General features: G+C 40.4%; 1 protein-coding gene across 16 annotated transcripts in view; it reads left to right on the top strand.

Annotated features, from left to right (window-relative positions):
• LOC103676028 (LIM domain containing preferred translocation partner in lipoma) overlaps window positions 1–15,841 on the top strand; it is a 644,793-nt gene that overhangs the window by 534,003 nt on the left and 94,949 nt on the right. For all 16 annotated transcript variants that reach the window (XM_040621467.1, XM_040621465.1, XM_040621452.1 and 13 more), the window contains one exon: window positions 854–1,023. In XM_040621467.1, the coding sequence (XP_040477401.1) occupies window positions 854–1,023 (170 nt within the window). The remainder of the gene's footprint in view (window positions 1–853; window positions 1,024–15,841) is intronic.

The raw sequence follows: 15,841 nt of genomic DNA, 5'->3' as shown, positions 1-15,841 counted from the left end.
TCCACATGTGATCCAGATGCCCCATAAATCAGTTTTAGAATGCTGAAAGTTTACAGAACACTAGGCTGGATAGTGACAACCAGGGCCATCGGGACCCAAAACCCTAGAGTCTGTGGAACTGCTGCAGGTTTTAGGAATGTTCAAACTATGATCAGACTTGGAGGCAATACTAACTGAATTGTACTAACTTCAAGGGTGTCAGGTGTAAGAGATGAGACGTGTTTCATGAGGCCCTAGAAGACAGAACTGAAAGTACAGGGTAGCAGTTAGCTTGAGGAAGCAGTCTGGCCCCATACGAGAAAGAACTTTCCAGCCGTCAGAACTGTGGGGAAATAAAAGGGACTCCCTTTTGATCTGGCTGTCGCTGAGGGCTGGATGCAGAGATTTTACAACCTGGGCTTTTCTGAAAGGAGTTGAGGTTTGATTTTTTACCCAGTTCCTTCACAGTCTAACTGGACACTAGACTCTCCAAGCAGAAAGACTTTCCTGAACGTGCTCAGTGCTACCATGCTGAGTCATATTCCTCTTACACTTGGTGTGAGATTACAGGCACAGCACGGCCTCGACATCAGGAGACCTGAGTTCTACCCTGTCACCTTCTGTAGGTCCTTGAGCTGTGAAGGTCAGCTCCTCAAATGCCTCATGGAAGATCCCCATCATGGCGGCCGTACTCGGGCTAGGGGTGGCTATAGCCGTGATCTTGCTCCTGGTGGCGGTGGCGGTGGTGCTGTCAGTCCTTTTGCTGCTGCCGCCATTATGAATCGGCGTTCTCTTCCATGTTGGCTTCAGTCCTAGAAGGACTGAAAGTGTCCCTTGGTGTGTTCTTAGGAGTCACTCCCTTTTTTTCTTTCAGGCCGCTGTGCTCGCTGTGGGGAGAATGTCGTTGGGGAAGGGACAGGATGCACTGCCATGGATCAGGTCTTCCACGTGGACTGTTTTACCTGCATCATCTGCAACAACAAACTCAGGGGACAGCCCTTCTATGCGGTGGAGAAGAAAGCTTACTGTGAGCCCTGCTACATTGTAAGTTCACATTCTGCTCTGCTGCTCCTCCAGCTCCTGGGTGCTTTGCAAAGATGTCTTCTTTGGCAGAATGCCAGTCACTCCAGATAGAGTGTAGCCAGCAGATCATTATTTCTCCCCAGGTTTCAAAGTGCGTGTGTGTGTGTGTGTGTGTGTGTGTGTGTGTGTGTGTGTAGATTGGCATATCTTAATTTTTTCCAGTTGTCCCCTGTTCGTATGAGGTCAGAAAGGCATGTCAGGAGGATCTGCTGGTTATCAAGTAGTGGGCTGCTGGGAAGATCATCCCCTTGTGCCTTTCAAGCATGTACGTGCAAGCTCACACACACCCCCTTGAACAGCAGAAGGTTTCCCAAGTGGCATAGTCACACCTCTTGTTATTACGTCTCAGCCTGCATTTGATTTTGCCAGTATTTGTAAAGAAACCCTGCTAGGGCCTCTGGGCTCCTTAATGCTCTTTCAAATACCTGGGATCTTTGAATCACCCCTATCTACCCAAAAGGTTTCCTACCTACTGTACCCAGCAGGTTTTCAATGATGCAAACAGATAGTCCCTTTATGATACACGGAAATGAATTTCCCTTAAAGGAAAATGAGTAGTAATGCTGACTGAGCTAATAATTGAGGTTTGTTTTTGTTTTTGTTTTTGTTTTAAAGAACACAACAATTATATTTAAATAACATAGCTGGGTGGCTAAAAAATACACTCTCTTCATTTCTTACCAGGCTATTTACATCTACACATTAAGCTATCTTCTGATAGAGCAATTTGATGAAAGAACATAAACTTTTATTAAACTTGAAATACATTTCTTTGCTGTCTTTCTGCATGATTTTAATCTGTTTAACACTTGTTAGTGGAAAAATTGGTGCAGTGGAAAAATCGGTGCATTTTTGCAAACCTGCAAAGGAGGCATGGTTTGGCCTCAGTGCCCAGGCATTGAAACATAAAGGAAGCTTTGGGTGCAAGGTCTCAGGAGTTATACATAGCTTTGCAGAACCCCAAGGTTCAAGTTCACTGCAGAAGTTTTGGCCTTGTCGGTGTCTTCCCATGGCCTGGTGGCTCTAAGTCACTGCAGGCCTGGAGTCTGTTGCACCGATCTGAAAGTTCTTCAAGATCAAGATCTTGCAGGATTTGATATTGTTTGGCATCTCTTAGGTTCAATTTTATTTCATTTTCCTTCCCAAAGCAACTTAACTTAAATACGTATCGCATCGTAATGGTGCCACACAATGCCGGAGCTGGAGACAAACTCCTCTTTTTAGAAGTGAGAACACAGAAACACAGAGAGGCGGAAAACGACCTCTTCCGTTCCATCATTGGTGTCATAGCCAGGGCTATATTCAGTCCTTCACACCCCTGGCCCCATAGCCTCTGCTGACAGCGCACGTTTTTAGTTTGTCTAGAACATAAACACCAACGCCATAATGTCCTATTGATCTGGAAGGGAGCAGTTACATATGAGGGAAGGTCTACTGAACAAAAGCTTATCTCTTTAGGAAATAAGAATATTTCAAACATCATCCTTTGGAATCTTTACTGAAAATAGAAAAATTACAAAATCCCCTGCCTTTGTAAACAGACGGCATGGACAGTGGAGTAGGGCCAGCACGTGAAATCACTTACTGCAGTGAGCTCTGTGACAGTGATGTCCGCAGGGCCTCTGGAAGCACCTGTGGCCCTTTGTCCTTACACGAAGTGACCACACACTGCTGTGTTTTGTGTAGCTCTGTGTCTATTTTTCATCCTTTTTCGGACTGCATTGTTGATTCTTGCGGCTTTAATGGTGCTCTGGTGGCAGTCTCCTTCATTTTTTCTTGTATCCCTCAGGGCTAGGAATCATATGAGCAATATTGGGAAACAGTGTAACATGGAGTAAGGAACATGGTTTGAATTTGATTTCATCACTTAAGGCTTTGTCTCCTTGAGAAAGCTCTTTCCAAGCCTCAGTCCCCCCATATATGTAATGGGGGTGATTGCAGGATTTTCCCCAAAGGCTTGTGAAGATGAAATGAGGCAATCCTGTAAAGCACACAGGAATGGTAATGGAATGCCTGTTATTCTGAGATGAATTTTGGTAAGATTTCTGGCATATTTCATATTTCTGAATATGAGGACCTTACATGTGCCGTGAGATTCCTTGGGCTTTAGGGAATTGTTTTAACCTCTCAGGCATACCCCTGTCCCATTTTTAAATGCTTTTCTTGCCCTTCTGAGTGTGTAATAAGATTGAAAGAAGTGTCGTCTCGCTAAATTATGAGTTTCCACAGTGTGTGGGCTCAGGTTTCGCTCTCCAGGCCAAGCATAGGAGCTCAGGGATTCTTGAGTTGGTCTCTCCTTCTGCTTTGGCTGCTCTATTGCTAGACTGTGCTTATGACAAGGAAGAGTATCTGGGAAATATTTAATCACATCCTTGGAAGAGCTGGGTGAATTCAAACAATGGAAATTCTTACCATCCTTTTTGACGTCTTTCCCACAGAAGAACCTTTAATCAAGATTTTTCTTTATGAGATCTATCCATGGTGACTCTAAAATGTAATTTCATTCTTATCAGAATTCAGTTAAGCTGTATTCAGAGACCCTTGTTCAATATTGATTTCAGAGTTCAGCACAGCCCTCAAGCTCTCAGCTGGATGTTTTAGCATTTTAATTTCTTTGGGACTTTTCATATGTCCAATAAGCTGCCACACCAGAAATGTAAAGAGTTTTCTTTTGGGGGGGATTGGGGAAGCTGGGAGGCTAAAATGAAACAAGTTGGTTTGAAGACAGAGTGTGTGGTAAGGAGGACCCTAGGGTGGGCTGTCTGTCTCTTGGAACCAGAGCCCTTTGATCAGAAGCACCTGTGATGCCATTCGGTCAAACTGCCTCTTGTTCCATGGGTGGAAACTGATGTCCAAGAGACATCCTGTATACACAAAGTGGAGAAAACCCAGGCCCCGGGCCTCAGTCAGTGGGCTTTTTTTTTTTTTAATAGAATCAGAATATTCACGATCGTGGTTTAGTTCATTATTTCTGTGTAAAGACCATCCATGTTCGATGCTCTGAATTCAGAAGGAGTCTCATCTAATATAAATTTAATTTCTTCTTGCCTAAATTAATTATTGATCAACTTAGATCATATTTAGATTGACCATTTACATAATTTGAAGGGAAAATATACCAGTTATGTCTTCATCTTTGCTTCAGTGATTATTCAGATTTTCCTATTGTTTCTCGAATCCTTAATCCTTGCACATACATGACTGTAATTAAACCAGTTTGTTCTGTAAGGCACTATAATTCTCTTTAATCATTTTATATATGCTTTCTTTTGTGTTTTCTGTTGGTTGACTTAATATAAATATGTGTATAGCTTTCCACTGTTAATAATCTCTATTTTTTAGGTTTCTTCTGTTTAGGTTTGCTTTGTGTTTGCATACTGCATTTTATAGCTGTTTGTCACTAGAAAGGTATTGGGTATTTTCCATTCTTTTAGTATCGTAAATAACATGCCTATAAATAGCTGAGTAAAAGGTTTTTCTTTTTTTAATATATGAAAGTTTTGTATTATTTTACTTTGATTTTTTTTCTTAGTATAAATTCTTTTATTTATATTACCAAGTTTACTTTGCAGCAATTTGGAGAACTTTTGCTAGATTTCTTTAGAAAGATTCTTCAAATTCACAGAACCATCAGCGATGTGAAACCATATGTTAAACTATAACCTATCCACTATTGAAAGTGGTTTATTTATATTTACTTTGAAACAATTTAATAAGTGCCTTATGTAACAGTTATTTTATTTTTTAAAAGAATTTACTTATTTGAGAGAGAGCAAGAGCACACTCGAGTGGGGGAAGGAACGGAGGGAGAGGGACAAGCAGACTCCATGCTGAGCATGGAGCCTGATGGAGGGCTCTCTCCCACAGTCCTGAGACCATGACCCAAGCTGAAATTAAGTTGGACACCCAACTGACTGAGCCACCCAGCACCCCTGTAATAATTATTTTGATTTAAGTTTGTATAATTATTAGCAAAATCAATAAGATGCTTTTCAACTTTGGTGATCTCTTTAAAGCTTAGTTTTGATTATTTTTATGGATTTGTGTAAACGTACAGATTAAAATTATGAACACTAAGCTTCCTTGAGAAGTAAGGTGATATAAATAGAATACATTGCTTCTAGACCTTGCTCTCCTAGTGTGACCTTGGGTAAGTCATTTAATTTCTGAGTACTGTTATCTTCATTTATAAAAGGGAGATATTAACTTCTTCCCTGTCTTCAAAGAAAAGGAATGAATAATTTGTGATGTTTTCAACATTATGAAATTGTTTACTAATAGAAGGCCTTAATCCATTAATAACATTATTATCATTGCTTTTTCCCTTAGCATAATCTGATACAATTTAGAAATCCCTCTATGTTTGGGGTAATTTCATAGCTACAGTTGCTATGGAAATACTGAAATAAATGGACGTCATAGAAGGAATATGAGGACATACATGAGAAGAAGAGGTTCATGCTTTGCCTGAGAAGATTTTTATGTTGGTACGAATAGGAGGGGCAGCAGCCGTGCCTCGCACTTATGTCTTCTTCTGTCCTGAATGAGACAAGTTTGGCCACAAGTGTAGGTTAACAAAAGAACTGCTGTGTCCTTAGCATTGCCAAGGAGTCTGGGCCTGAGACATAGCGCATCCGAGATTCTCAGCAAAAGTCTGTTTACGAAATGGCAGCCAAGGATCTTCCCCTAAACCGGGGCTCTTACTCAGAGTGGATCAAATCCAACTTCTAACTCTCCAGCAGTGGAAGTTGGTACAGACATTTTTATTAGAGTTAAAATCCAAGTGATTAAAAGGCCTCAGGAAATCGGAGGCCAATTCCACAGGAGACTAAACACTGCGAGGTTCCTGAGCTTGACACATTAGTGGCCAACACGCTCTTGGCCTTTTGCTTTCTTATGTCACTAAATGGCCACAGTCTCCTACCTCTGCAGCAAAGTTGTCCTTTTATATGCTCAGTTCCTCCTAGTAGTGTTTTAAAAACAGTTATGACCAGTGTTGTATGTGGGTGTTGGGAAAGGAGCTCAGAGTCTGGACAAAAGCTGAAAAATCCACGTGAACTCTCCTTTTCTTTTCTCATTGCCCACCCGTGCTCCCTCACCTCCAAGGAGCAATTGTCTGTCTTTCCCCCTCATGCCAAGCGCACCTGCACACACACTTGCTTCTTGATGTTACATCATTATCCCTCAAGCACTCTCCCAGAAAGGAGAAAATGCTTCAAGAAAGAGGGACATCTGTCAAGTGTCCTCTAGAGCGATTTCACCATGCTCAGTACTGCTGATCGCGCTCTCTCTCTCTCTCTCTCTCTGGACCCCCTCCCCTTATATTTGACAGTGATCCTGAGCACCTCTCATTGCGCGTTACCATTCCTATTAGAACCTTGTGAAATAGACCAGTGCAGGGGTGGGGTGGGGGGATTACTGGTCCAACTTGATGGCGGCTTTGATATTTTCAAAGCAAAAAACAAACTAAGACTAGGGACAGATCTTCTAACTTGTACTTGATTGCTAGGTCCATATTACCACCCTGAAACTAATATTCAACTTCCTAAGATACGAAGATACTGACAGCCCTCTCTGATTAGAGCCTTCCATTTCCATTTGAATTGATGACCACATAAATCATGCCTTCCAGCATTCCAGAATCTGAAATGCTCAACTTCTATTGGCAATAAAACACAAGACCTCTGTCTTTTCTGGAGCATTTACATGTGGCTCTCCCTGAAGTGCCTCAGGTTTTAAGGGGAAACCCTTCTTTTTAGGTTAAAAATAATCATAATAATAACATTTGTTTAGTGCTTTCAATTTTATAGAGCACTTTTCTTTTATCTTATGTCACCCTCTAATGATTCTACAAAATAGTACGATTATTATTGCCTTCCTTTCCAGTAATAAGAAGCTGAGTTTTAGAAAAAGTCAGCTTGCTCAGTTCCATAAAGCATGAGTGTCAGATCTAAGACTTGACCTGGCCTTTGATTCTCAAGTCCAGCTCTTTTCATGCACCCAGCCAGTCACTGGAAATTTCATTTGTTATTACTAGGTTTCCTTTCTCATAATTAATTTTTTCTCTATTACCATTTTTTCATAATGTCAAGTTTAAAAAAATACAGTTAACCTACATTCTGAATTTTATAAAGTGACTTTTGCCTTATTTTTGGACATATTAGAGAAATATAGAGCTCAAAATATCCTTTCTTATGGTAGTCGTTCTTAAAAAAATACAACTATGTTTTTAAGTATTATATGCTCACTAGAGAAAAATTAGAAAATGTATTAAAATATGCACAGCTCCCCCATCTAAATAATATAACAGCTTATATTTTACCACACACTTCTTTTCTATCTCAATAACTCTGTGTATAGATATAACCATACATCTATACACATGTGGTTTACACATGCGTGCACACACACACACACACAAATGGGATCATACCATCCTTACTAATTAGTGACTTGCTTTTGTTACTTGACAGTACATCAAACTTTGCCTTCTCCAAAGGGCATTCAAAACATCTACAATGGGCATTCGAAAAGAATATGTATCACGTACATACCTTTTCTGAAAAGAAAATGACTCAAAGAAATATTCCAGCGGACAAATAAATTAATCAAAATAGAGTGTGTGGGAAATCCAGGGCTAATAAAATGGTGATGAGCAATGAACCAATACAACTAATAGTTAAAGAGAGAGGAAAAGATTGGGGCGCCTGGGTGGCACAGCGGTTAAAGCGTCTGCCTTCGGCTCAGGGCATGATCCCGGCGTTCCGGGATCGAGCCCCACATCCGGCTCCTCCGCTATGAGACTGTTTCTTCCTCTCCCACTCCCCCTGCTTGTGTTCCCTCTCTTGCTGGCTGTCTCTATCTCTGTCAAATAAATAAAATAAAATCTTAAAAAAAAAAAAAAAAAGAATCTAAAAAAAAAAAAAATGAAGTCTTTTGGGGCGCCTGGGTGGCACAGCGGTTAAGCGTCTGCCTTCGGCTCAGGGCATGATCCCGGCGTTCTGGGATCGAGCCCCACATCAGGTTCCTCCGCTAGGAGCCTGCTTCTTCCTCTCCCACTCCCCCTGCTTGTGTTCCCTCTCTCGCTGGCTGTCTCTATCTCTGTCAAATAAATAAATAAAATCTTTAAAAAAAAAAAAAAAGAGAGAGAGAGGAAAAGATGAATAGCAAATTCAGGCTAAAAGAAAATAATATTAATCACCTACTAACTACAATATTAATAGCAGACAAAGTACAATTCAGAACAAAACTATTACATAGGCCAAAGTATATTACTTTATTGATAAATGTCACAGTTCCGAAGGAACAGCCCTGGGCCTTTCTTCGTTAAATATCATTACATTGAAATATATGATACAAAAATATTGATGAAATATGAGATGAAAATGGTTAAACCATATGCTTTATAAAACTTTAACACATTCTGTGAAATCTTTGACAAACCAATTATGGAAGTTGAGTAATATGATTAATATGACTGATCGGATCCATATAAGCAAAGAGATTCTATCTTCCTCTCAGATCTCCATGGAAGATTTAAAAAAACATCCTCACATAGGCTAAGAGGAAAATATAGACATTTCCTACTTGGGCTCACAGAGTTGCACAAGGCAGTATAGCAAGACAAGAACCTAGCAAAGGATAAACCAATAAGCATACCTGTGGGTTAAAGACTTCTTAGAAAGTGGTGCTGATGGTAAGGCTGCATGACAACCAGAATGAGACCCAGCCGGAGTTGAGTTCCAGTCCAGCTAGGATCATTAAGTGCAACAAGAAAGGGTGCATATATATTAATCTAAAGACCTAGAAAAGGACAACAAAGTCAACCTACAGGAAGAAGGAAATTATTAAAGGCAGTTATTGATAAACTGAAAAGTACTAGAATTTTTAGGTCCAGGAGATGATTCTTTGAGAAGAGAAATAAAATAAGCATCCAGGGAAGATGAGAAAGAAAGAGAGAAACAAAAATTTTCCTACAGAAAATTAGGAATGAAAAAGAACTTCTTAGCATATGTATAGAAGACATTTAAAAATCGTTGCACTTAAAATTTTATAGAAGAGGCTATGATCTGTGCATTCTTAAAATGCAAGGGAAGAACCCTTGAATAACCCCATAAACACGGGTGGAGTGCAGACCTACCACCTGAGAAAGCACCAGGAAATTTCATTGAGAGGACTTCTCAGATCGTCAAAAGCAAATGATTGCTATGCAAGTTCAACTTTCAGAGCTCAGCAAGAGAAGATAAGCTGCTCAGATCATTTTGGAAAGCTAGCCTGATCCTGGTTAATAATATTAGTAACAAACAAGGTCGCCCCCAAAAGAAAAGTCCGCTCATCTGACTTTCACCCGTGCAGAAACCCTAAACGAAGTATTAGCAAATTGAGTGCCGCATAATGAAACATCCCAGGTAATTCAATGTTAAGACAATATTAGAAACATTTTAACATAATCCATTATATAGATATCAAATGTTAATAAACCAGTCATCTCCATAAATACCTAAAGGGCATTTAATGGAATCTATCATACATCCTTGTTTAAAACAAAAATAGTTGCAAGAACACAAAACAAGCCCTCAGTAAAATAGAAGAAAAAGGAAGATATGTGTTTAATAGGATAAAACAAACTAATGGCCAGCCATCTTCTTAGTTCTTGCTAGGTATGCATAGTGTCACTGCTATTATATTAATATTGTTTTTAACATTCTAGCCTTCATAATGGGAATTGGGAAACAAGTCTTATATAAACTTTCATATATATATATAAATTTTTCTTTGTTTTACATATATATTTCAATTTATTATGTAATATTTCTAACACACAAAGATACAAAGCATAATATGATGAAATTTCATGTACCCTTTATCCACTTTAACAAATAAAACATTAGAAATTCCATTGAAACCCTGAGGTCCTTGTCCCTAATCACATTCCCAACGCTCTTGTACAGAGGTAGTCATTATGCTAAATCTGTTTTTTACCATATCCATGCATTTCTTCATATTTTGACTCCATATCTCTTGAATATAATGTCACTTGTGTATAATGTTTCTTAATTTTAAATGAATAGCATTTATCATACCTATTTTTCTGAGACTTTTTCACTCAAAATCATAAGACTAAGGTGTAGCCATATTTACAGATGATTGATTATTCTAGAGAATCTGAGAAAATCTCAAGTCTTAGAATAATAAAAGTTTAGTAACTTGACAAAATTAAAATGATAAATTTTAGTTTAAGAAAATATAACAGGAAAAAAAGCCCTATACAGAAGCAACAAAAGCTATAAAATACCGAGGTAAACCTTTAAAAGCATAAACGATTTAAGTGAAGAATGCTATAAAATTTTACAGGGATAATTAACCCATGAGCAAAATGATTTGGGGATTGAATATGCTTTGGAAAGCACCTCTCACTTCAACAGGCATTCATATTACCCTGTAATTATACAAGAGCAAGGCTTGGCGGGAGGGGGGATAGTTACAGCGTGGCCCTTTGTAAAGGTTTTTATTTAGCCCTTTTTCCCAGCTAGCCCCCGGTCCTCTGCGGATCAAGGCTACGGCTCATCACATCCCTGCAGCCTCCAAGTCGGCCCTTGGTGAGGGTAGGGGGCAAAGACCGGCAGGCAGACTGCCCAGAACAAGGAAGAGGCTAGCTGAGTGTAACCTTTTTCTCCAGTTCCTATCCCTGAGTGTATTTATTTCTGTTGTTATAGAATTAGAGTGCATTTTAAAGGCCAGAAGGAAGGAAACTTAGAAATTCAATAATGTCAGTTTAAGGCTGAGAATACCTGAAGCCCAAGAAAGCTGACTGATTTGCCTGAGGTTATACGGTTTATTAGTGGCAGAGGCAGGAATAGAAACCATGAACCTCGATGATGCCTTCAAAGAGCTGCTTTCTTTGGGACTGACATGAAGAGGTTTAATCATATGTGGCTACAGACGCCAGAGAAACATCCCTAGAAAATGTTGGGTTCCATAAATTTTGGTTGGAGAGTGTAGAAATAGGACAGTGTCTGCTTCAGCTCCAACCAAGATGGAGAGTCTCAGATTTCCAGGTTAAATGCCTCTGAAACTTTATGCTAGAACCTTCCCACTGCCCTAGTTTGTTTATTTTTAAATCAAGCATGAACTCACCACTCCGTGTTTGCCAGGGTTTGGAGGAATGTCAGCATCAGGCCACTGTAATAATGGTTTAAGATTATTTAATCCTATTACTTGTACACTTCATTAGGCTGAGTGAATTGTTGGCAGTGGTTCAGTAAACTTCCTACTTTAGAAATAAAAGGATGGAAAGAAAACAGGGAAGGAGTCTGTTCCTCGTTTTCTTTCATATTTATCGTTTGTCTCTTAAAGGATAAAGGAATGATAATTACCCAGATACAGCACATATCTGTGTTAGCAGGGCCTTCTGAGCTGCTCTGTACCCTCAACAGAGAAAAATGTCTTTACCCTCATGTTTCCAATTAGAAGAAAAGGATTGGGACAGAGGAGAGAAAGAGAGAGAGTGTGTTTATGCTTTAAAATCAATGTTAAAAATAAACCTGAAAATAAGTTCAAGAGTCCTAAGTATGACATTCAGTCTTTCACTTAGCGGGCCTGCTGTGAGGCAACACATGATTTTCAAGAAAAAATCATGGAATGTAAAGTCAGACCTGGTTCATACCCAGCTTGACCAGCTACTATTCTGCATTCACGTCATTTATTTTACCTTAAATTTCCCCACAGATAGAATGAGAGTAATATTTCTTACCTCGGTGGCTAAAGGAGGGTTCAGAGAGGCTGACAGGGCTAAACAAAAATCGAAGTGTGGGGGCTTTGGACAGTCAGTAACTGCACCGGGCCAAGCCCCAGGTACGTGCGAACAGAACCCGCAAAGGAGAACTTCACCTCACTTGAATCCCCAAAGGACTGTTTATTATGAGTCAGCCTCACAGGCTCTGGAATGTTACCTGTGTGCTGCTGGTTCAAGAGCTCGCAGCGTCTGAGGGGTGGCGGCAAGTCATGAGACTCTCGAAGCTTGGTTTTCCCAAAATGTGTCAGAGGTCATCTACTTTGGAACCACCCTCAAGTCCTCATTAAAAAAGTAAAGTTCTGGACCACTCCCCAGAATTTCTGCACAAGGAGCCAAGAAATGTGCATCTTTTACAAGGCTCTTGGGGGAGGTTCTTGTTCGTGCTCGGTTTTGAGATCCACGTGTCTGTATTTCTAGCCCAGCTCATCTAAGAAGTAGTCCCAAAATACTTCACTATCTCCCATCTCTCTCCTACACATTCTTTTTACCACACTTGGCCAACTGGGACTGTCTTCTCCTGGACATTGATATTTTACACTTCTCTGTCTGTGCTCCAGGCTGCTGTCTGCCTTGTGCCTTTTCTCCTCTCCAAGATTTGAAAATCTGTATCAACCAACCTTAAAAAGCTTTCCTGGAACTTCCCCAAATATATGTGGCCTTTTCCGACACAATGCTTTTGTTTCCTCTCCTATGATTTCACTTCCTACAACTGGCACTGAAGCCATATGAGTTTTTGACACGTTCTCTTACTGTTTGAATCCCTTAGAGAGTGCTGTGTTGGGACACGGGTGTCTCCTTTTGTTCATCTTTGTCTTTTCCGTGATTCTTGTCACACTAGGTGAGCCATCCCTGCTTTGATATTTATGGGGCTTGGGGCCAGAGGGGACCTGGTTTCACTCTAGATCCCAGCGTCTCCTAAAAAGGTCTTCGACTCTTTGCCCTTTGGTGCACCTTGGATTTGAGGCTCCCTGTGTGTATATGAAGCGGAGAGGAGAACTTGGTTCTGGGAGCTTGTGAGCAGTCACTGCTGAAATGTAAATGTAAAAGATTGAAGGGAAAGATGTGAGAGTGAAGCCAGCTGTCTAGCTTCCAGTCGTAGAATTATCATAAGAGCTAGCTCACTCAAGGTCAAACACACAGACCTGACTCCCAGATGAAAACTGCCAGGGAGTTTGAATGGAGGCTCTCTCATGTTCTGATGACTTTGAATGGGACATGGTAATTCCCTCCAGCCAGGGACGCCAGCCTCCAGCCAGGCTTACTGAAGAGAAAAAAAAAAAGGAAAAAAAAAGATCTGCTTCCTGGACCTCTCTTTTGCTCACCTCTCCGCAATCAAGGGATGAGGCAAGTTTGGCTCATCATTGCAACATGGCGAGTCCTCTTTTTGAACACTTCACGGTGACAAGAGCCTGGTATATTGTAGGTCTTCAAAAAATGTTTACTTTTTTAACTTAAAGATTATTTAATAAAACGGTCTTTTACGTTTACAATATGGGAAAACAGGATGCCAAGATAAGGGGGAAAGACAAGCTGGGGGGCGGGGGTCTCACAGGTGGATGGAGGCAGTTAGAACCCGTTAAGCCCTGAAAGCCAGAAACACACATATGTAATGAGTTTTTAAATTATATCAAAAAAAATTTTTGAAAGGAGAGTAAATGTCTTCCACAAAAGATATTTTTTACTTTATGGGCTGGCTCTTTATTAATGCTAAAAGGTATTTGAGGCAGTTTACATTAATAAAGTCATTGGGACACATTAGTTAAAATAAAACTGAACCTTCTAAAATGTATCCGTTTAAAAAGTAAAAATGTATATTTTTAGTCTAGTTTAGGCGGACTCTAACTTCTATAATAAAGCATAACAAATACACAAATAGGTTTTCCACAAAATAGATTGTACGAATGTGTCAGGGCCCCACAGGAAAGGACTGGGGGAGGAGACTGGGGACATTTTGGAGGAACGGAGGCATTTGATAAGAAGGACTTCACAGAGGAAGAGGCACGTACCAGGGTGTCATGTGGTAAATCTGATTTTCTCCTAATGCCACAATAGTCATTCTTTTTCCACCCCTGACAGATGAGTGGGAACTGTTACTATTCCTTCCTTTCCACAAATTAACAAAATCAAGACTTAATAAACCGAGGGCTTTGGAAAATGAGGAATTAGCATAGGATTAGAGCAGAGCTTTGAGCTAGTTCCTGCACTCTAAATCTTAGCCTCTACCTTTCTCTTGAAGTAAATTCAAGCTAACAGATGGCCTGTCATCAGATAGGATTTTTTTTTAAATCAGCAAGTCTTTTTTTAATAAACCTCAGGCCCCAGTTTGGTTACCACTGTTTTGAGAATCTTTCCCTGTGTTCTTCTAAGCTGAAGACAAGCGCTCCATCCTCTGTGTCCCTGGAGCTTTTCTCTCTACCTTGGTTTTACTCCTTCGCCTTTGTTTTAACCCTTTACTGTCCCCGCCTTATATGGGCTGACAGTCTCACCCTCACCCTTGTGGATTCTCACTGTAAGCTCCTTGGGAACACGTGCATTTTTTTCTGTTGTTCTTTGTGTCTCTTTCTCCTACTCAACCCTAGACCTTACTCTACATCAGCCAAAATAGTGCCCAGAGCAGTACCTGTCTCCCTGAGGGGAATTTAGTTGTCAGTTTGTGTGTGGGTTTTTGGTTTTGATTGTTTTCTTTTCTTTTTTTTCTTTTCTCTTTTCTTTTTTCTTTTTTTTTCTTTTTTTTTTTTTTCTTTTTTTCTTTTTTAAATGAATGTACCAATCAGCTTGGGGTGCTGTAGCAAAATACCTTAGACTGGGTGGCTTAATTGCTTACACAACAGAAATTCATTCCTCGCAGTTTTAAAGGCTGCAAGTCCAAGATCAGGGTGTCTGCATGGTTGGATTCTGGTGAGGGCCCCCTTTCTGGCTTCTTACTATGTCCCCACATAGCAGAAAGAGGGAAAGAGAACAGCTCTTGGGTGTCTCCTCTTATAAAAGCACTAATCCCGTCATGAAGGCCCACCCTCATAACCTCAAGTAATCCTAATTACCTCCCAAACACCTCATCTCCAAATACCATCACATTGGGGTTAGAGTTTCAACAAACAAATCTGGGGGGAGAAACAGTTCAGTCCGTAGCAATGGATTACATCTTTTGGCCATATGTCTGTGAATGCGTTATCAGCACTGGTTAATGGAGTAACAATTGCAGTGTCCTAGGTTTCTAGGTATAAAAGCTGTGTACTTAGGTATTTAGCAGTTGTTTATCGAGCATCCTGTTGCCTTTAAATTTTTTTGCTAGACTTTCAGAAGGGCCCTATTAATGTTCAGAACACTGCAGAGCCGTGGTGCATTTTCCCTTAAGGATACACTTTAACCCACTAGTTCTTACCTCATTTTTAAGACCAGAAAGAGAGAAAGACTCGGTCCTTTACTGGGTTGTTGTGCATTCCTATTAGATCATTAGGAAATTGGCATGAGTGGCAGGAAGCCAGACTGGCCTGAGTCTGGCCAGGCAGTGTCCGCAGGTCATTCCAGCAAAGCTGCTGGAATAACGATGTGTTCTCCCATAAAGTGCTCTTTGTCAGAGTCCCTTTTGGAACTAACTCCTCATGCATGGATCAATAAACTTCACCAACTTGCCAATGTAATTAAGAGGTGGAAGGTTAAGCATCACTATTAATTAAGTTCAAAGTAAAATAAAACGAAGAAGGTTGTTTTTATGAAATTGTGCTGTCCGATTCTGCTCAGGGGTGTTTCCGAGCTCCTATAGAGGGGAATACGAGGCAGAATCTATCTGGGAGAGAGATTCGGGCAGTGGTGGGAGCTCAGAGAAGAGGGTGGGGGAGGAGGAGGAGGAGGAGGAGGAGGAGACCAGCAACAAAAAAGACCCACCCCCCTTGAAAGTGAAGTAGGATTTGATAGGGGGAAAAGAAGGAACAAGCACGATTCGAATTTCTGAATATTAATTTTCCTTGTTGAACTTTACAACTT

The sequence above is a fragment of the Ursus maritimus genome, unplaced genomic scaffold (genome assembly GCF_017311325.1).
Source record: "Ursus maritimus isolate PB19 unplaced genomic scaffold, ASM1731132v1 scaffold_4, whole genome shotgun sequence".
Taxonomy (NCBI): Eukaryota; Metazoa; Chordata; class Mammalia; order Carnivora; family Ursidae; genus Ursus; species Ursus maritimus.
The sequence above is the reverse complement of the archived record's forward strand: the minus strand, read 5'-3'. Positions and strand labels throughout refer to the sequence as shown.